Source organism: Podarcis pityusensis (assembly GCF_964106645.2).
Source record: "Podarcis pityusensis genome assembly, chromosome: 2".
NCBI classification, from domain to species: Eukaryota; Metazoa; Chordata; class Lepidosauria; order Squamata; family Lacertidae; genus Podarcis; species Podarcis pityusensis.
The window spans coordinates 119,877,395-119,898,301 of NC_138029.1; the positions used below are offsets into that span (position 1 = coordinate 119,877,395).

At 45.5% G+C, this 20,907-nt stretch overlaps 2 protein-coding genes and 1 long non-coding RNA gene across 8 annotated transcripts in view; 1 reads left to right on the top strand and 2 right to left on the bottom strand.

The window, feature by feature from the left end:
• The window catches only part of LOC308469510 (uncharacterized protein), a 40,434-nt gene extending 26,137 nt beyond the window's left edge, over positions 1-14,297 (bottom strand). The window contains exon 1 of one of the 2 annotated variants that reach the window (XM_080992075.1): positions 13,875-14,297. In XM_080992075.1, the coding sequence (XP_080848201.1) occupies positions 13,875-13,950 (76 nt within the window). In that variant the 5' untranslated portion in view covers positions 13,951-14,297. The remainder of the gene's footprint in view (positions 1-13,874) is intronic. The other variant, XM_080992074.1, reaches the window with a different exon arrangement.
• On the top strand, positions 506-12,481 carry LOC308469685 (uncharacterized protein). Of its 5 annotated transcripts, none has more exons than XM_080992504.1 (3): positions 506-659; positions 5,182-5,307; positions 10,243-12,481. In XM_080992504.1, the coding sequence occupies exons 2-3, from the start codon at positions 5,274-5,276 to the stop codon at positions 11,838-11,840; spliced, it is 1,632 nt and encodes a 543-aa protein (XP_080848630.1). In that variant the 5' UTR covers positions 506-659; positions 5,182-5,273; the 3' UTR covers positions 11,841-12,481. The 5 variants fall into 5 exon arrangements, with proteins under 5 accessions (XP_080848630.1, XP_080848627.1, XP_080848629.1 ...); XM_080992501.1 differs by lacking the exon at positions 506-659 and adding an exon at positions 760-904; XM_080992503.1 differs by lacking the exon at positions 506-659 and adding an exon at positions 2,933-2,998.
• Positions 14,298-16,196: 1,899 nt separating the features above from the next.
• Positions 16,197-16,808, bottom strand: LOC308472298. The gene is made up of 2 exons (XR_013983414.1): positions 16,752-16,808; positions 16,197-16,680 (listed from the first exon to the last, which is right to left on the bottom strand). It is a non-coding gene; the product is annotated as an uncharacterized lncRNA (long non-coding RNA).
• Between the last annotated feature and the right edge of the window lie 4,099 nt (positions 16,809-20,907).

Consider the following 20,907-nt stretch of genomic DNA (forward strand, 5'->3'; position numbering starts at 1 on the left):
CCGCGGCGGGGTGAGCTCCCGTTGTTCAGTCCCAGCTCCTGCCAACCTAGCAGTTCGAAAGCACGTCAAAGTGCAAGTAGATAAATAAGTACCACCGAAGGTAAACGGCGTTTCCGTGCGCTGCTCTGGTTCACCAGAAGCGGCTTAGTCATGCTGGCCATATGACCCGGAAGCTGTACGCCGGCAACCTTGGCCAATAAAGCGAGATGAGCACCACAACCCCAGAGTCATCCACGACTGGACCAAATGGTGAGGGGTCCCTGTAACCTTTAACATGAATGGTCCCGACTGAACCAGGGCTCCCCCCCCCCCCGCCTGCCCCAGGAGACCCGGGCAGCACAATCCCAGACTCCCTGTTGCCTTGAGATTGTTTCTCTGATTTGTTAAATTATTCTATATGATTGATGTTGTATTTGAGATGTTCTACTATGTTCTATATTCTTGTTGTTATTTAATGCTTGTAAGCAGCTTTGGGATCCGTTTGAATGGAAAGTGGCACAGAAATATAATCCAATCCAATGAATGAAATCCACCCCAAGGCAGCTTTGAATGGAAGGCGGAGGGAAGCAGGACCCGATCTCTCTGTAAAGGGCGAATCCTCCCGGAAGCGAGAGTGCGGCGCCACCTGCAGGCCGGGAGCCGCCACGACAAGCCAGAAGGTAATATTGGCAACATACCGCTCTTCTTCCCCCTCCCCTCCCAATCAGCGCGGAGCAGCTGGACGTTCTAAGTCCTCCCTTCGCGGTGGCTGCTGGGAGACGTAGTTTCCTCCGGCCACTAGGACGGTGAGTTTCCGTGGCAGCCGCGCTCGGCGGCACTGGCTTTCCCGTCATGCCTTGGGGCGAGAGCGAGAGAGGCGCGGAGGGCGGCGGCGGAGAAGGACGGCGGCCGAGCGGCGCTTGAGGTGGGCGCAGCGGGGGGGCTGAGGTTTCTGGAGGCCGCAAAGGGGGCCTCGGGGGCCGCTCGGGGGATGATGACGGAGGTGGGGGGAGGGAGGGAAGAAGGAAAACCCCGTCGCTGAATCAGACCAGTGGTCCAGCCAGCTCAGTATTGCCTGCACGGGCTGGCAGCAGCTCTCCCTGATGGCGCGCCCAGGGCTCTTCCCGGCCCAACTGGGGATGGAGCCCGGGACCTTCTGCATGCCGAGCAGGTGCTCTGCCCGTGAGCCTCCTCCCTTCCCCCGAAGCGTAGCAATCCGCCTCCCACGGAATCTTCCAAAGGAGGCGACTGGAATCGCGCGAGGATGGGGATATGGAAGTTTCCACAAAGCTCCCTGCGCTCCAGCCCATTGGTCAGAGCAACAGTGTTGCCCACACAGACTGGCAGCGACCTTCTGCATGCAAAGCAGCCACCGCCCTTCCCCAAGATGCCCATCGTTCGCTGCCCTCCTGATCACTCTGCCTGGGCCTAAAAGTCCTGATGGCACCAATAGGGCTGGTTGGAATCAAATTTTCATTCTCTTCCCAGGCTCTGGCTGCCTCACTCCCTTTGGTTCTCTGCCATCCCTGGCTGGATTTCTTCTCTCCCCTGCCTTGGGATTCCCTGCCTCCCTGTTTCCTGGAGACCCCTGCACCCAAAGGCCCTTTGCACTCATCACAGCTCCCTTTGGAGCTGAATCTGGCAAGTGTGGGGCTGTTGGGGGGGTGGCTTTTCTTACCTTTCTTCCTTCCAGCTCAGTGGCAGACTCCTTTCCCTGGTTGCCACCATCTGCGTTGCACTACCCGTTCAGTCCTGGTGTCTCCAGGTAAAGGCTGAAACCTCGGAGAGCTGCTGCCAGTTTGTGTTGGAAATATCAAGCTGAATGGGCCAGTTCCTGTGTTCCCATCCATGCAGAGTTTCACTCACACAAAGTGTGTGTGTTAGGGTGTTTCCTTTTCTCTGCTAAGCTGGGAGTTACCTTTTGGATCGGGGTGCCAGTTGGAGGTTTGTGTTGGGATGCAGATGTAGGATTGAGATCTGGGTTGGGGAATTAGCCATCGTGGGAGTGGGATAGAGGAAAGTCCGTGTGTGTGTGTGTGTGTGTGTGTGTGTGTGTGTGCAGATGGGGTGAGGCCCTTAGAAAGAGGGGGAAACCCCACTCCTTGAACTGGGATGCATGGGGCCATTGTTGTGCCAGTTTGCAGGTGTGTGTTGGAAGAAAAGATTCTCTGCCTGTTGATATCAGCCAGGTACCTTCACTGTACTGATTTTGGCACTTGCGAAAAACTTTTTTTGTTCAGAGATGCCTACCCAGATGTGTTTTAATTTTATTTCGTGTACACTGGTCTTTTTTATATTTTAAAAAACTCTGCTTGATTCTATCTATATTTGATGGTTTTTAACTTAATAAAACTGTCTGATGACGGAAAGGCTACAGTGGTACCTCGGGTTACATACGCTTCAGGTTACAGACTCTGCTAACCCAGAAATAGTACCTCGGGTTAAGAACTTTGCTTCAGGATGAGAACAGAAATCGTGCTCCGGCAGCAGCGGGAGGCCCCATTAGCTAAAGTGGTGCTTCAGGTTAAGAACAATTTCAGGTTAAGAACGGACCTCCGGAACGAATTAAGTATGTAATCAGAGGTACCACTGTACTATGGTCTGTTATGTGGGAATTAAACTCTCGTTCCCGTTTGCGGAGTATGTGGAAGGCAGTCCTGGGTCGTTTGACCCTTTAATTAGTTCTCTTTTCCCTCGTGTAAAAACTAAGCAAGACACTCCCTTTCAAAGTTTAAATAACATATAACTTAGTGTGCTTGCAGTTGCAGATTAAATAGACAATGAGGGTAGGTGATACTTAATTTGCTAAAGCATCTTACAGACTGGCTGAGACAGACAGCAGCGCAACCAACATAACATACCTGCTGCTCTGTTAAGACTGTTCAATACTAGCTGCGGTAACTGAAATAACTGCCATAACGGCCACAGAGTGTATGATGTCACGAGAGTTCCACAGCTCTTGCAGTTAACCCTTCATAAAAGCATTTTGGATGCTAACATCCCACATGTTAAGCTTTTGGTTAAGTCTACTAGTTTTTAATCTCCTGATTTTTATCAATTTTTCCCTTATGAATATGTTTTATGTAAACAGCTTAGATTTTAAAAATAATATTCAATGGCATATAACTCTTGTTAAATGAAATGCTTTCTTTAAAACGTGAGCTCTTAATTGTTGTTGTTGTTTAGTCGTTTAGTCGTGTCCGACTCTTCGTGACCCCATGGACCAGAGCATGCCAGGCACTTCTGTCTTCCACTGCCTCCCGCAGTTTGGTCAAACTCATGCTGGTAGCTTCGAGAACACTGTCCAACCATCTTGTCCTCTGTCGTCCCCTTCTCCTTGTGCCCTCCATCTTTCCCAACATCAGGGTCTTTTCCAGGGAGTCTTCTCTTCTCATGAGGTGGCCAAAGGATTGGAGCCTCAGCTTCACGATCTGTCCTTCCAGTGAGCACTCAGGGATGATTTCCTTCAGAATGGAGAGGTTTGATCTTCTTGCAGTCCATGGGACTCTCAAGAGTCTCCTCCAGCACCGTAATTCAAAAGCATCTATTCTTCGGTGATCAGCCTTCTTTATGGTCCAGCTCTCACTTCCATACATCACTACTGGGAAAACCATAGCTTTAACTATACGGACCTTTGTTGGCAAGGCGATGTCTCTGCTTTTTAAGATGCTGTCTAGGTTTGTCATTGCTTAATACAGGGTGGCAAATGTGACCTAACAGGCATTACTGAAACCTGGTGGGATGGGACTCATGACTGGAATGTAGAAATTGAGGGCTACAACCTGTCACTCCACAGCAGTGACCAGAGGAGGAATGACTTGTTGGGAAGAGCACAGGTAAAAGAAATGCCATGATGCATCTGCAACAGCACAACCAGACTCCTTCATCTGCCCCAGCTGCAACAAAACATGTCTCTCCCATTTCAGTCTCCAAGCCACAGTGGATGCTGTAACTCTCCGATGGTTTGACTTCCCCCTTGAAGGCGCACTCTTCCATTGTCTCCCAAGACAGACAGATGCCATCAACAACCTGTTCGAAAGAAATATATCAAAACGGAAGGGAGAAGGAGTAGCAATCTGTGAAGGATGTATACACTTGGAGTATGAAAGGTGGATGGAGAGCATATGGGTACAAATTGTAGGAGTAGGAAACAACAGTGACCTTACTGTGGATATCAGCTATAGACCTTCAAGCCAGACTGAGGACTTGAATGATGCTTTCCTTCCCTCCCCCCAAATGCAAACAGCGTTTTATTGATGTCATTCACTTCCAGCCAGGACAGCTTCCCTCTTCCCAATTCCCCATAGTGAATGCCACCTTTTAAGAAAAAATTCTTTTTAATTGAATTTTACATTGCACATTTAAATTTAAACAATAAACATCATCATCATTAGGATTCCCTGAATCCTTTAACTGCCCTCCATCCTTCTATGGTTACAATTTTCAATCTTTTTCCACTGCTTCCTTATTTTGTCTATTTTTCTTAAATAATCCAATTTTACCTTAGTTTATAGTACATTACAAACGTTACTCAAATCCTGCCAAAGTTTTTAGTTGTTTACAGTGTTCTCTTAAGTACATTGTGATTTTTTTCTCATTCCTCCTTAAATTTCTTCGCTTCCTGGTTTCTGATTTTCCCGATCAATTTGGCCATTTCGGAGTAGTCCATCATCTTCATCAGCCATTTGTCTCTGGTTGGGACTTTATCTTCTTTCCATCTGTGGGCCAGTAGTATCCGTGCTGCTGTCGTCGCATACATGAATAATCGTCTCTGATGCTTTCCTATAGCAGATTACCAAACATTCGAAAAGGAGAGATATAGTAGTCATGGAAGACTTCAGCTACTCCAACATCAGTCCAGGAATCCATTTTATTGTGCATTCATGGGATTTGTGCTATTCCACAATTCCACCAGCAAAAGTTTCGAGCTAGTCGTAGCCACACTGCTTCATTCTCAAACAGTGCAGCTCTCATACCTTCCTGCTGTAATCCCACAATTTTTCATACCCCAAACATATTGGTTTATTTTTTCTTTTGTTCCTCTTTTGTTGCTCTAATAACGTGGGGATTTGGGGACGCATCACAGAACGAATAAGATAGAATGATTCCAAAGGAGAACTTGAAGTCACTTCGCCTTAACTGCAATCCTTGGATTGCTAAATTACCTGTGAGATAAATCTCTTCCCTTTTTTCTGTTTTCAGGGTTTGGTGATCTTTGAGGAGGAGGCCGTGTGTTTCACAGAGGAGGAGCGGCCCTCCTGGATCCAGGCCAGAGGGCCTTGCACAGGGACATCATGGAGGAGAATTATAGGAATCTGGCCCTTCTGGGTAAGTCTCCTTCTTCTCTTGGCCCAAAGTTACTCACACACCCAGGGCAGCAGCATAAGATCACGACACAAGGTCTCAGTTGGAGTTGTTCCTACTGCTTTTGAGCTCTGTTGGCTGGAGGTGCTATGGATGAAACATGAGGCCTGGTGCATAATGAGGGCTGGATACAATTAAATAGTTGAGATGCTAGGGTGTAAAACAAATCCCACGAGTGCAATGTGCCTATTTCCTTTTTTTTTTTTTTTAATGATATTTATTCAAAGTTTCATCAATACATAAAAAATCCCCAACCCTAACCCAAAAGAGAAAAAAGAAAAAATAATAAAGTAAGAAAAAAAGAAAAAAGAAAATACAAATCTCAGATTTCGACTTTTCATTTGCTTGATTCTTGAACCTCCTCACACCTCCCTTTTTGTATTCTAGTTTAATTCGTTATTTCAGCAAATTCTTCCCATATTTCTCAATTTTAATTTAAATAATTAATCTTCACAATCTATCTTATTTGTTAATCAACATACCCTTTCCCTCTTTTAATATAATCTGTTATTCAATTTGCCTTAATCTTTAACCTTATCTTATCTTAAAAATCTTAAAATTTCGAAATCACATCACATTCATACATTTCTCCTTAAAATCATTTCTACTAAAGCCAATTTGGTTCCTTTCCAGCATATTCCCTCAAATTTCATTGATATTAGACAAATTTCATTGATATTAGACTAATTCCAAAATTAACATAAAAATTTCTATAATTTTCATCCAACGTCCCATCTTCCTGGTTTCAGTCATATCAGTCCTTTCTGTCCGTTACATAGTCCATCAATCTGGTGTTCTGATGTCCGAGGCCCTTAAATCTCTTCTAGGCCCCTTCTGCAAATTTTTTTGTTCTTGTTTGTACTTACGCAGTTCTTTGTCTATTGTTGGTTTCTGGGGGAGTGGGTCTCCGGAGGGTTCCATCCAGTGATAATTTCCATTTTCCTTCATTATATTGTCCCCTTCCCCCCAGTCCCACTCCCAATCTTCATCTTTGTAGTCCAAAAAATATGTATCCAGAAGATAGTTATTCACCTGTTTCACAGTCACACTGGAGTTAAAAGCTTCCTTAACTTCAAATGCTTCCCAGCACTCTCCAAAATCAATCTTCCAACGCAGTAGCTTTTGTTCCTGCAAAACTTTGGGTCTTTCCATTTGTGTTGTGGGAGAGATAGCTACTGCCTCTTCCTCCTCCATCTACCCTTGGACTTGCCTTGTCAAGCCAGGTTCATCCTTATTCCCTGTTAAATCATATTGGCTGGCCACAGCACTCATAAAATCCAGTTTTTCATTCATCAGACTCACTTTCTCGTGCAGCTGCTCCAGCAAAACATTAGTCCTACCAAGGGCAGACACCAAACCTTCCTGCCAATACATTTCTATTCCAGAACAAGGTCAAACGGCTGTTCCCACGATCCAAATCTCACATATGCAAACTGCGACCGCAAACTGACAGGCTCCCTCTAGGGGTCACAATTTCTGTTTGTATCCTTTTTTTTTTTTTTTAAAGTATCCAACAAAGAAAGTTACTTTCAATTTCAGATCCTTTCAATTTCAAATACTTTGTTTCTTTAAAGAGCAAAAATGCAGAAGGTAGCGTTGAAGTTAATTTGTTTCTTCTTCTTTTTTTTTAACTATCTGTCAAAAGTACTCCACTTTCAATCAATGGACGTCTCAAGCAGTTTCTGTCCCGACACCCCGTCCCCAGGTTTGGGACGGTGGAAACTTACATTCCTTTTCTCACTTCCTGCAGGATTAAGCTGTCAAATCCCCCCCCCCTTCTCCTGCTTCCAAGGGGGTTTTGTTGGTTATGGGTGCAGGAAATTTCCAACTTTAAAAGAACTTTTCAGGCTATTAGGTTGCAAGATCTTTGCTTCAAGCTGTATACAAGGACGGGAGGCGGACTTCCTGTTTACACCTTCCTGCTTCGTGCCTAATTTCGTAAATTTGAAAATTTCTTAGTCCAATTCTCCGTTTTTACTCACGGGTACTTGATTTAGAGTCCAAATGTCATCAGGAAAAAGTCAGCGCTCTCCGGCGATGGCTGCGCGGCTTCCCTCCATGGAAATAGCAATCAGTTCGCAGCACCGCGCTGCTCAACCCGCTTCACTCCGGAGCCCCGAAAATGGGTTTCCTCATGAGTAGGGGAGGCGCTTTTGGTGCTCTGCCGAACCCCACGTTCCCAGGCTTCTCCCGCCTGGGATTTCTAGTGGGCCCCCGCCTTCGCCGCGGCGGGAAGACCCAGTTTCCACGGAGACTGTTCCTCCAGTCGGAGGAACTCCGCCATTCACCGATGGCGCTGACCCGGAAGTCGCAATGTGCCTATTTCCATCCTCTCTTTCAGTTGTGTGCCCCTCTAAATCAGGTCTGGCAGACTGGGAGAACCCCAGGACTGTTGTGGGGGAAACTAGGAAATGGGAGGTTGTTTTATGTGACAAGTCTTCACTCTGAGCTTCCAGAGCTCTATAATATACAATGAGCAACCTTCAATTTTGAGGGTTTGGTCTGCCCTCCCCGCTGTCCATGGAGCAAATTTCTCTGACCTCCCAATACCCCACTGATTTTACCAGCAGAGACAGAAAGATGAAAGATATTGGAGCAGACCCAGCACTGGGATAGGTGCAGCCCAGTGCTATAATAATTTTTTTTTTTTTTTTTAAATTATACCCTGCCCTCCCCAGCCAAGACCGGGCTCAGGGCGGCTAACACCAAATATAAAACAATTGATTGAAATACAACTTAAAAACAGGAACTTCCGGGTTGGCGCCATCGCCGAATGGCGGACTCCCTCCGAGCTCCGGAGGGAGTCTGCTCGGCAGGGGCTGGGTCCTACCGCACCGGCGATGCGGGGACCCTTAAAAACCACGGCCACGAGGGCCGTGGACATGGAGACTCGGCTGGCACCGCCAGCGCCCTCCCGACTCGTGAAGGAGCCTTTTTAAAGGCTACGGATCGGGTGCCGGGGAGAAGCGTGGTGCTTTGAGTCCTCTGCTATCCCTGCCGAGCGCAGCCGCATGCCATCCGGTGGAGAGCGCTGACTTCTTCTATTGAAAATTCGGACTTTTTAACAACAACCCGTGAGTAATTTGGAAACTGGGTTTAAAAGGAGAAAAAAAAAGAATTTCTTTTTGAATTGGACACGAGCGGGGGGGGATCCAAAAAGGAAGTCAGTCCCCCCCCCTATTGTAAACCTTCCAAGACAAGGACGGGGAAACCAAGGTCCAAAAAGATTTGTATTGTTGATAAAAACTAAGAATTCCACGATGGGGAACCATAAGAACTGTGCTGGAGGACGAATTGAGGGAGAAGAAACGTAACCCCCCCCCCTGGGAACCGGGGTGATTGAAGAGAGAGCCTGGTGAAAAGAGTCGGAGATTTTGACAGCTGTCAAAGTAGCTGTCAAAGTCGGAAAGCGGAGAGGATTTTACTATGAGAACTTTGCTGGCTAAATTTGTTACAATTTGCTACACCTTGTTAAAACTTGGATACAAAATGGCAAAAACATGGATAACAATCGGACTTTTGGACTAGAGAAAACAAAGTTACAACAATCCCCCTAGAGGAGTTTCGGGACATTACAAAGATGGTCGTAAGTGGAAAAATACCATTGGAATTTTACAGGACTGGTTATCTTCTGGGAAAGCTGCAAAACGGAAATAATATTTTGTCTACAGGGTGTTCAGCTAAAGGAGACAATAGAATTTTCTATTGAAGAAAGGAAGGGACTGAACGCAAGTTTTTGTTCCTGAATAACAATAATCCCTGCAGACTTACTAAGCTTCTGAATTAGAACGTTTCAGCAGCGGAACAAGAGGAAACTGGACTACAATTTGGAAAGAACAATGGGGGGAGCTTTATTAAAGATCTGAAGTTAAGTGTTTTAAAAATAATTATAAAAGGAAAAAAAAAAAAAAAAAAAAAGCCAGCAAGGAGTTGGGGGAAATAGGCGATTTATGGATTGTAAGAATTCCAGGCGGATAACATGGTTTGGTGGTCAGGGGGAAATTAAACCGGGGACAGGGGGGGAGAACTAAAATCCAAAGGCTTGTTAACTTCTTTTTTTTTTTTTGAACTAGCTTTGTTTCATCTATTATACCTTTTATTTCTTATTTCTGATATTACTATTGTGTGGGGTGTTTTTATTATTAAAAAAAAAGGGAAATTGTGGAATAAAAATGGGGTGGACCCTGGGAAAGAAATTTTTTGTTTTTTATTAAGGGTGTTGATGAGGAGTGTATAAATTTTAAATTCGAATAATGGTCTAAACAAATTAAGTTTTTAATCAGAACCGAGAGCTTGTGGAGCCAACAATATGAAAAAGGAATATGGTAGGGGTGGGGGAAGGGGGGAGTCCCAGAAAGTGGATGTTTGAAAATAAGGTTCTGAATGTATTTTAATTCTTACTTTCTGTATTTTTGAAAATCTTAATAAATATTATTTAAAAAAAAAAATGAAATACAACTTAAAAACAAGATTAAAATACAACATTAAAATGCAGCCTCATTTCAGCAGAAACTCAAAATGAGGAGGAAAAACGACTCTTCCCTGGTTCTCAGATTGATTATTTGATATGCACAGTTCAGCTGTGAGGTGGGGGCTGTGTGTGTGTGTGTGTGTGTGTACAAGGAAAGGTGTATGTGTGAGAGAGACAGTGTGGACTGGCCATACCCACCTTTAGCTACAATTACCGTCGTCTTGCGTCCCCCAGAAACATTGGTCAAGGGGGAATGTGGCCGTCAACCTTCCCTGCTCTATACATACTCCACATAAGCAGCCAGTTATTGCCTATCAACAGTGGCTGCCTCCTTCCCCTTCTCTGTTTTAGATAGCTGTTAATTGGAATTGTTCCGTAATTTGGGTATCCGTTCCTCCCTGATCAAGTTCCTCTTTGTATTCCGGCAGGTGATCAGAAGGAGATCAGTCAAGAGAATGAACCCCAGAGAATTAAAACTGAAGCAGAAGAAAATGTGAGGAAGGACGCTGTTGTTCCTGATGGTGCTAGCTTCAATGAAATTTCAATGCTGGAAGGACCTTACACAGGCAAGAAAGAGGAAAATGTCTCTCTTTGTGCAAAAAGCCCAACAAGACTATCAAGCCTTAGCACCATTGGAAGAAAACATGATGGGGATAAACGGTTTCAATGTTCAGAGTGTGGAAGGAGTTTCAACTACAAATCACATCTTCTTGTACATGAAAGAATCCACACAGAAGATAAACCGTATAAATGTTCAGAGTGCGGAAAGAGTTTTTGTCTGAGTTACAACCTTCTAACTCATCAAAGAATCCACACTGGAGAAAAACCATATAAGTGCTCAGTGTGTGGAAAGAGTTTTACTCAGAGCAGTACGCTTTTTAATCACCAAAGAATCCACACAGGAGAGAACACACATACATGTCCCAGTTGTGGAAAGTGCTTCAGCCTGAAAATTGACCTTCTTAGTAATCAAACATTCCACACAGGGGAGAAACTGTATAAATGCTTAGAGTGTGGAAAGAGCTTCACTCAGAGCTCTTCACTCAGAGGAGAGAAACGGTATAAATGTTCAGAGTGCGGAAAGAGTTTCCGTCTGAGCTCCAACCTTCTTACCCATCAAAGAATCCACACTGGAGAAAAACCATATAAATGCTCAGTGTGTGGAAAGAGCTTCACTGACCGTAGTAGCTTTTCTCGTCATCAGAGAATCCACACAGGAGAGAAGCCGCATAAATGTTCCAATTGTGGGAAGTGCTTTAGCCAGAACAGCCGCCTTCTTAGCCATCAAAGAATCCACACAGGGGAGAAACCATATAAATGCTTAGAGTGTGGAAAGAGTTTCACTCAGAGCAGTACGCTTTTTAATCATCAAAGAATCCACACAAAGAAGCCACATAAATGTTCCAGTTGTGGAAAGTGCTTCAGCCAGCAAAGTGACCTCCTTAGTCATCAAAGAATCCACACAGGAGAGAAACCGTATAAATGCCCAGAGTGTGGAAAGAGCTTCACTCATAGCAAAAGTCTTCGTAGTCATCAGAGACTTCATGCAGGTGAGAAACCATTTAAATGTGCCGAGTGTGGGAAAAGCTTCAGTCATGGCAGCAACCTTACTTATCATGAAAGAACCCATACTGGTGAAAGACCTTATAAGTGCTCAGAGTGTGGAAATAACTTCACTGACCGTGCTGGCCTTTCTCGTCATCAGAGAATCCACACAGGAGAGAAGCCACATAAATGTTCCATTTGTGGAAAGTGCTTCATCCATAACAGTATCCTTCTTAGTCATCAGAGAATCCACACAGGGGAGAAACCGTATAAATGCTTAGAGTGTGGGAAGAGCTTCACTCAGAGCAGTACGCTTTTTAATCACCAAAGAATCCACACAGGGGAGAAGCCGTATAAATGCTTAGTGTGTGGAAAGAGCTTTGCTCAGAGCAATGGCCTTCGTTATCATCAGAGGCTCCATACAGGTGGGTGTGAGAAAAGCTTTACACACAGGGCAGAAGATTGTTTAAACAACTGTTAAATCATATGGGTCTACCTGTGTTGGAGCCAGTCACAATATTTGAGGACAACCACACCTGTATTCATATGGCTGAGTCCAAGAAAGTCCAGAAGAGATCTAAACACGTGGATCTCAAATATTATGTAAGAGACCAGGTGGAACAGAAACTAATTGAATTACAATTCTGCCCCACAGAAAAAATTCTGACAGATATACTGATAAAGCCTCTTGCAGCGTGTAAATGTGAATAATTGGTGAAACGGCTAGGTTTTCTGCCATCAAATGAAAGTCAATATCATGAACAAAATTAAAGAAGGGGTGTTTGAGTAACTGGATATGAGAAAGGGTTAATTTCCTTTATGAGTGTAAATCACCCCTGGCTGAGCTAAACAAGGTGCAAGGCCAGCCAAGCCAGTTGCTATGGTCATGGCCCAGTGCCCCTATATCTGTGGTTAATGCATGTCAGCTCAGTAGTAGAGTCTATTAGTTGTCCAGTGTTATGTCCTGAATTGGTGAGTTTACTTAGAATAATGGAAATGCCTTGTACTCTTATGTATCTGTATATATCTGTATCTGTAGAAGCCTACAAGCTGTGTCTGTCTATGTCTGGAACTGTTTTACTGAGCCTCATCTTCTGCAACAGTAAACTATTTGGATCTTAAGCTGCTTCTGTGTGGTGACTGCATTATTATCGCAATATATGTTTCCCATTTTGGGATGCAACAGTGGATCAAGGTTCAGATACCAGTAAAAAAATCCAGGTTGGATTGTGAATCGTCGCCAAGTGGAAGAAGAAACACCATGTCTTTTGGGTGTACATAAATAAATAGGGAGGGATGCGGGTGGCGCTGTGGGTTAAACCACAGAGCCTAGGACTTGCCAATCAGAAGGTCGGCGGTTCGAATCCCTGCGACAGGGTGAGCTCCCGTTGTTCAGTCCCTGTTCCTGCCAACCTAGCAGTTCAAAAGCACGCCAAAGTGCAAGTAGATAAATAGGTACCGCTCTGGCGGGAAGGTAAACGGTGTTTCCGTGCACTGCTCTGGTTCACTTGAAGCGGCTTAGTCATGCTGGCCACATGACCCGGAAGCTGTGCGCCGGCTCCCTCGGCCAATAAAGTGAGATGAGCGCCGTAACCCCAGAGTCGGCCATGACTGGACCTAATAGTCAGGGGTCCCTTTACCTTTACCTTTACCTTAAATAAATATGGAAGTTTTTAATGTGTGATGTTTTATTGCGTTTTTAATATTCTGTTGGGAGCCGCCCAGGGTGTCTGGGGGAACCCAGCCAAATGGGCAGGGTATAAATAATAAACTGTTGTTGTTGTTGTTGTTACAACCAGTGCTTTTTCTGGGGGTACACAGGGGTACGCATCCCTCTAAACATTTTGTGAATCTGTTTGCCTTCGTTGAAAGGCAGTATTTCAATATGTGTAGGAAAATGAGAGTACCCCTAAACATTTTTTTAGGAAAAAAGCACTGATAACAACTTTATGGAGAGTGGATGTGCATAATGGATGGAGTCTGAAAAAATACTCAGTGACAGGAGAAGGATTTCTACATGGAAAGAACCCACTCATCTGAGCAGTGTGAAGCGATCTTAGGTCAACACACAATGCCACACAAACCATACAGAAAAACGATTTAATTGCATCTTCTCAGCAAACAGCATAAGTAGGCAAACCTGAGGTAGGAAACACAGATCAACCTTTGGGTGGCCTCTTTCTTTTTTGCTTTTTTTTGGTATGGTGGCACATATATAACTACAGTGGTACCTCGGGTTACAGACGCTTCAAGAAGATTCCACCTAAACATTAGGAAGAACTTCCTGACAGTAAGAGCTGTTCGACAGTGGAATTTGCTGCCAAGGAGTGTGGTGGAGTCTCCTTCTTTGGAGGTCTTTAAGCAGAGGCTTGACAACCATATGTCAGGAGTGCTCTGATGGTGTTTCCTGCTTGGCAGGGGGTTGGACTCGATGGCCCTTGTGGTCTCTTCCAACTCTATGATTCTATGATTCTATGATTCTAGGTTACAGACTCCGCTAACGCAGAAATAGTACCTTGGGTTAAGAACTTTGCTTCAGGATGAGAACAGAAATTGTGCAGCAGCGGCGCGGTGGCAGCGGGAGGCCCCATTAGCTAAAGTGGTGCTTCAGGTTAAGAACAGTTTCAGGTTAAGAACGGACCTCCAGAATGAATTAAGTACTTAACCCAAGGTACCACTGTAGCCCACCTAACACTCTCCTGGAAAGAAGGAATAACGAAGCCATGAGCAAAAAATATTCTGGCAGTTTGAGGTTCTTCTGATTGACAGCCCTGGCTCCATTCCCACTCCTCCCTGACCACATTATTAAGTTCTGCCCTTCAGCAATGTCACAAAGTTGGGGGGGGGGGGAATACGAGTCAACCTCGTATTCAGGGGTCATCAATGTGGTGTCCTCAATCCCCAGTATGCCTTCAAACAGCACCAGCGAAAAATTAATATCCTTTCTAAAATCCACATATCCTTTCTAAAATCCACAATCCAGGAGAAACAGCGTGACCCTGTGGTTCGTTTCTGTTTGCATTGGTTTGGTTTCCCTATACAGTCGTACCTTGGAAGTTGAATGGAATCCGTTCTGGAAGTCTGTTTGACTTCCAAAACGTTTGGAAACCAAAGCGTGGCTTCTGACTGGCTGCAGGAAGCTTGGCAGAAATGAGAGGAGAGGTTCTCTTGTGGAGCCAAAATGTGTTAAGTTGCAGGAAGCGAAGTGTAGGAATAAATAGTTCTCTAAATGGAGAGGTGTGGAATACCCCAAGGACCAAAGCATTTTTACTTCTAAATTGTCCAGGATAGTTAAAAAGAAAAGCGATTATAAAGAGCTCCCAAAGGACTGTTCCAAACTGTGTGAAGAGGCAAGCAAATGGCAAAAGCAATTCAATGTAAACTAGTGTAAATTTATGCACCGCTGGCATGGGAGCCCCTGGAATGCAGCCCCTGGGCTGGAAAATGTCCCCCTCCTGCCCCCCTGGGTTTGAAATTCTAGAATAAGAAACTACCTTTTCCCCCTCAGCTGCCATGTCTGTTTGTGACATCACAGGCAGACCATACACAGACAAGGCTGGGGAAACTAAGCCTCACAACTCGGATGCGGGTGGCGCTGCGCTGCAAGACCGTTTGTTTTGGCAGTTGAGGGATTGTTATCATTTATTTATTTTACCCTTTGTGAGAAATAAATAAACTGGTTCCTTTGACTTAAGGTCTCTGGATCCTTTTAAATAAAGTGATCTGGACAAAATGGGTGAATTAGGAAACCTTTTTATCATTGTTGTTTAGTCGTGTCTGACTCTTCGTGACCCCCTGGACCAGAGCACGCCAGGCACTCCTGTCCTCCACTGCCTCCCACAGTTTGGTCAAACTCATGCTGGTAGCTTCGAGAACGCTGTCCAACCATCTTGTCCTCTGTCGTCCCCTTCTCCTTGTGCCCTCCATCTTTCCCAACATCAGGATCTTTTCCAGGGAGTCTTCTCTTCTCGTGAGGGGGCCAAAGTATTGGAGCCTCAGCTTCAGGATCTGTCCTTCCAGTGAGCACTCAGGGCTGATTTCCTTCAGAATGGAGAGGTTTGAACTTCTTGCAGTCAATGGGACTCTCAAGAGTCTCCTCCAGCACCATACACACGTGCAAGTGGGGTAGCCCAAGATCAGGCACACCTGCCTCAGGAAAAACACAGCTTACAAAGTCCCTTGTCCGGCCACAAGTCCCTCCTTCCACGCCCACAAGAAGGGGTGTGCCAGATTACGGGGTCTCATGTCCACCTCATTAACATTTTACCTTCCCACTTCCCATGTTAATCATTATACAAATATGGTCATAAGCCCCACTAAATAAATTTATTGACACATAAGCAGAACATTTGTATTGCAAGATTGTCTTAATTGAATTAAGCTGATCGCAAGCTGCCCTACTTTTCATGCTCTGACCATTTTTCAAGCTCAAGCCAGTTTATTACCTGATAAAGTCAAGTGTTAACCACCAGTCACAGGTATATGCAACCTCTGTGCGTCTAGGTTAAGTGTTTTTAATCCAAAATCTTATTAAAGCATCCTTAAATAATGAAAACGCAACAATCATTTCATTTCCTACACCCTTTATTTTACACCACTGTAAATTGTAAAAAATAAATGGTGTTTGTTGTTCAGATCAATCCGTATAGCTCATTGGGTAGAGCACGAGACTCTTAATCTCAGGGCCATTGTTAGATCCCCATTTTGGGCCAAATTTCCTGCCGGGGGTTGGACTCACCCTCGTGGTCCCTTCTGACTCCATGATTCTGTGATCTAAGGGCATTGCTTTCAAGTGAAATCATTCTCAGCACACTCAAACACATTTCAAACACATTCAAAGGTTTTAATAAAAAAAATATTTATTAAGTAATTTTCCAAATGAAATGGTCATATGATCTGAACAATTAAGCGATAGAAACCACCCAAAATGGCATGAGATACAAAGTCCTTCTTCCTGTTCCCGAGAGATTTGAATGGGGAAATCCTTTCAATTTCTTAATAATACGGGGCAGTGGGGTGAGGGATGCCGGGGCCACATCCACACCGATTAAAGTGCTATGATGCCACTTTAAACACTCATGGCTTCTTCCCCCAAAGAAACTGGGAGCTATAGTTGGAAAAGGGGGCTGAGAGTTGTTAGGAGACCCCTTTGTTCCCCTCCCAGAGCTACAATTCCCAGAGTTCCTAACTCTAACGCTAACCCTAAGCCTAACCTGAACACTAACCCTAACCATTAACCCTTAACCCAAGCTACAATTCCCAGAGTTCCCTGGCAAGAAGGGAACCCTAACCCTAACTCTAACACTAACACTAACACTAACCTTTAACCCAAGCTACAATTCCCAGAGTTCCCTGCCAAGAAGGGAACCCTACCCCTACCTCTACCCACTACCCCTACCCCTTAGCCAGAACTACAATTCCCAGAATTCCCTGGCAAGAAGGGAACCCTACCCTACCCCTACCCAATACCCCTATACCTACCACTACCCCTACCCCCTACCACTAACGCTAACCCTAACCCTAGCCCTCGTAACAACTCCCCGTCCCCTTAACCACCTACAGTTCCCAGAGACCCTGAGGGGAAGCCATTCCTGTTCAAAGCATCTTCATAGCACTTCCAATGGACGGTGCGCCTAATGTGGCCTAATGTTTCCTCCCTCATCTTCTCTCTCCCCACTGCCCCATCACTTGCAATGCAGCAGATGTTCGCCTGCGGTCTCCCTTCAAAGCTCCTTCTCTCAGGTCTGGTCACGGCTTTGTCCATTGCTCGCTGCCAGTATTTCACGTTCATTTCTCCAATGAAAATAGGGACGTCCTGCGGTTCTCTTCACGACTTAGAAGGCTGGATTCAGGGAAACCTCACCGGCCTCCAGACATCCCTGTAAGGCAAAGGCAAAGAGGTGAGTGGGATGGCCCCCATCCGACAGCGTCCCCCCCAGACTCTTCCTCTGTTTGGCTGCCTGTTCACAAACAAGGCTTCCAAACCAGCTTGCATCCATCTCGGCCAGCGTAGCCTCGCGGCCTTCACTAGCCTGAATGCAAACTCTTCCGACAACCATCCACCAGCTGCAGCCTCGCCAGGTCCATTGCCAGACATCAACCAGCTTCAGAGCTGAATATTAGCCGCCTTCAAGTGGTGATCCCACCAGCAAGTAAACTTTCTCCTTGCCTTCTCCTTGCTCCACAGCATCCCAGCACCAGGCGATTGCCTCCTTCCGCTTGCCAGCTTGCCGCCATGGGACAGGAGGCCACCAGGGCCGAGTGCCACCGAGCTGCCCATTTCTCTCTGGGGAGGGCAACTGCTGAAGCTTGCGCCTTGGCCCACATTTATACCCGCTCAGCTGCCAAATGTTTTTGTGGCATCACAGTCAAGCCACAGACAATGGCAGCAGCTGGGGAGGCATCACCATCACCCCCTCAGCCCTCATAATGGTGGCAAAGCTCAGCAGCCAAAACACCTCCCAAGTTGTGCCAATATCTGTGAAGGCCACACTCTGGGTGGCTTCCAACAAAATATTAAAATACAGTGGTCTGTTAAACATTAAAAGCTTCCCTAAACAGGGCTGCCTTCAGATGTCATAAGAGTATATAAACCCCGTGTCTGAAATAGTATAGCAGAGCAATCCTGAAGCCATTTTGACTCTCCCAATGACTTCAGATATTCTCCCCACTGTCCCTTGGCTGACAACTCCTGTCTTTGGAGCATATTTATGTATAAATAGGGTGAACCCGTGACCTGGATTCAGCATCTCAAAAGGAATAGCGAGGATGCCCAGGTAAAGCAATCAGTGACCATTATCAGGTATCCTGACAGACAGGTTTTCTGCCGTAGACCCCCCCCCCCCGCGATGTATTTCTGCTGGGGACTACCTATTTCTGTGATGTATGTTTGATGGGTTTTTGAGGGGTGGGGGTCTTGAGCTACAGGGGAGGCAATTTCAAAAGTCTATATAAGAGCTTGCATACCATTGTTCTGGGTGCCTCTCCTCCCTCTCTGCGTGGGGGGAGGTGGTGACCCTGTTGCAGCAGTTTATTAAAGATCAGGCTTACTAGCTGCTTTGCTTCTCAATATTCTCTGGTTGGCCTCTGTTCCCAGCATCTGGCAGAGACCCCTAGTCCGAAGTCCTGGCTTGCTGCTGCCAGTCAGTGAAGACAAACGTGGGCTCCATGGACCAATGATCTGACAGCACTAGAAAGCATATTCCTGTGCATTGGGGCTGCTGCTCTGTGCTTTTCAGGAAAAGGTTGGACTTCTGAAGCCTTTCGATTCCTCAATAATAAGAGGCAGTGGGGTGAGGGAGGCCAGGGCCACATCCACACCATTTATTTAAAGTGCCATGAAGCCACTTTAAACACTCGTGGTTTCTTCCCCCAAAGAATATGGGAACTATGAAGGAATGGGTTTCTGTACAGTCAGTTTAAAACTGACTCAAACAGTTTAAAACTGACTCAAAAGGGGGGCGGTTGAGTCAGTTTTAAACTGACTGCACAGAAACCCATTCCTTCAACTATAGTTTGGGTTATTGGGTTTGGTGCTTTTGTAACTGGATTTGTAATGACTTTTAGTCAAATACAATAAATGATTGATTGGTGAAAAAGCACTTTATTCTTGAGGTGCTAACTTTCCCTCTGCATGTCATTCCTTGAGCAACTTCCTGTGCAAAGATAAGGCTTGCTTTCATTGCTCTGTTCATTTAAGTCTGTTCATTTGTGCATTTGACTAGTGTTGTGAGGAGGGAAATGCAACCACTGGGCTGAAAAATGTCCCCCTCCTGCCCCCTTGGGTTTCCAGTGTGGCCTTCACAGATATTGGCACAACTTGGGGGGGGGGGGGGGTTGGCTGATGAGCTTTGCCACCATTGTGAGGGCTGAGGGGCTGATGGTGATGCCTCCCCAGCTGCTGCCATTGTCTGTGGGTTGACTGTGATGCCACAAAAACATTTAGCAGCTAAGCAAATTCCTTATCAAGTCCGCCTGTGTGCCTGCAGTCTGGGAGTTCTAGACTCACTGGACCATATTCTGTTGAACTGCCCTTTGCACAGCAGACTCCGCAAACAGATGGTGAGAAAGATGTGACCTGCGACCCACAGCTCTGAGAGAAAACCAAATGAGGTTCCTCCTAGTGGACAGGGACAAGGACGTTACTGCCTCAGCAGTTTCCTTTTTAATCTCCATCCTACCCGAAAGGGTTCTTATCAACAACAACAAATTTTATTTATACCCCACCCTCCCCGGCCAGAGCCGGGCTCAGGGCAGCTGACAACAGTAAAATTACAGTAAAAACATAATAGGGAAAAAAACCCAATTTAAAATACAGATTAAAATGCAATTAAAAATGCAGCCTCATCAAAACCATAAGGGGAGAGAAACATAAGGGTCAGACTGAGTCCAAACCAAAGGCCAGGCGGAACAGCTCTGTCTTGCAGGCCCTGCGGAAAGATGTCAAGTCCCGCAGGGCCCTAGTCTCTTCTGACAGAGCGTTCCACCAAGTCGGGGCCAGTACTGAAAAGGACCTGGCCCTAGTTGTGACCAATCTAACCACCTTGCGACCTGGGACCTCCAAAATGTTGTCATTTGTGGACCTTAAGGTCCTCCGCGGGGCATACTAGGAGAGGCGATCCCATAGGTACGTGGGTCCTAGACTCATCTGTCTGGGTAATAGACAGGGTGAAGCAGAACAATCCAGTGCCTTGTGACCCTCAACAGCCTCACTCCTGTCCCTTTTAAATCTATCCCACTGACTTGAAATGTCTGAACTTGAAATGCCAGTAAAGGTATTTGTATTGTATTGTATTGTATAATGATTAAGATGGGAAGTAGGATGGTAAAATGTTAATGAGGCAGACGCGATACACCGTAAACTGGCATGCCCCTTCTTGTGGGCATGGAAGGTGGGACTTGTGGCCGGACAAGGGACTTTATAAGCTGCGTTTTTCCTGAGGGAGGTGTGCCTGATCTTGGGTTACCCCACTTGCAACTGTGCATAAGAAAAAGGTTTTCTAATTTGCCCATTTTATCCAGATCACTTCATTTAAAAAGATTCAGAGACCTTAAGTCAAAGGAACCAGTCAAAAGGAACTATCAAAAAGGGCAAAATAAAAAAAATCATAATAATCCTTCAACTTTGCCAAAACAAACAGTCTTGCAGCACTGTAAAAACTAATAGATTTTGGGGAAACTGTTAAAAAATGGGATGGTCAGGGGGCCTTGGTGGGTGCTAAGGAGGGTATCTTAGGGTGTCATGGAGTCCACATGCCACACGTGTCACAAGGGGGGGGCACCTCAGTCATCATTACTTTATTGACAAGTGCCCCCCCCCCCAAAAAAATTGTGAGGCTTAGTAGGGCTGGGCAGATGTTTTCAGACATGGCAGCTGAGGGGAAAGAGGTAGTTTCTTATTCTAGAATTTCAATTTGTTTTGTTTTGTTTAGTTAAGAAATAGGATTTTGATGGACTAATGGCCCATTCCCCCCTCTCCAGGCAAAACAGCCTCCAGCAAAGTGCAGAGCAGCCCTATCGATCCCAGCATGTATCTTTATGGGAGTTGG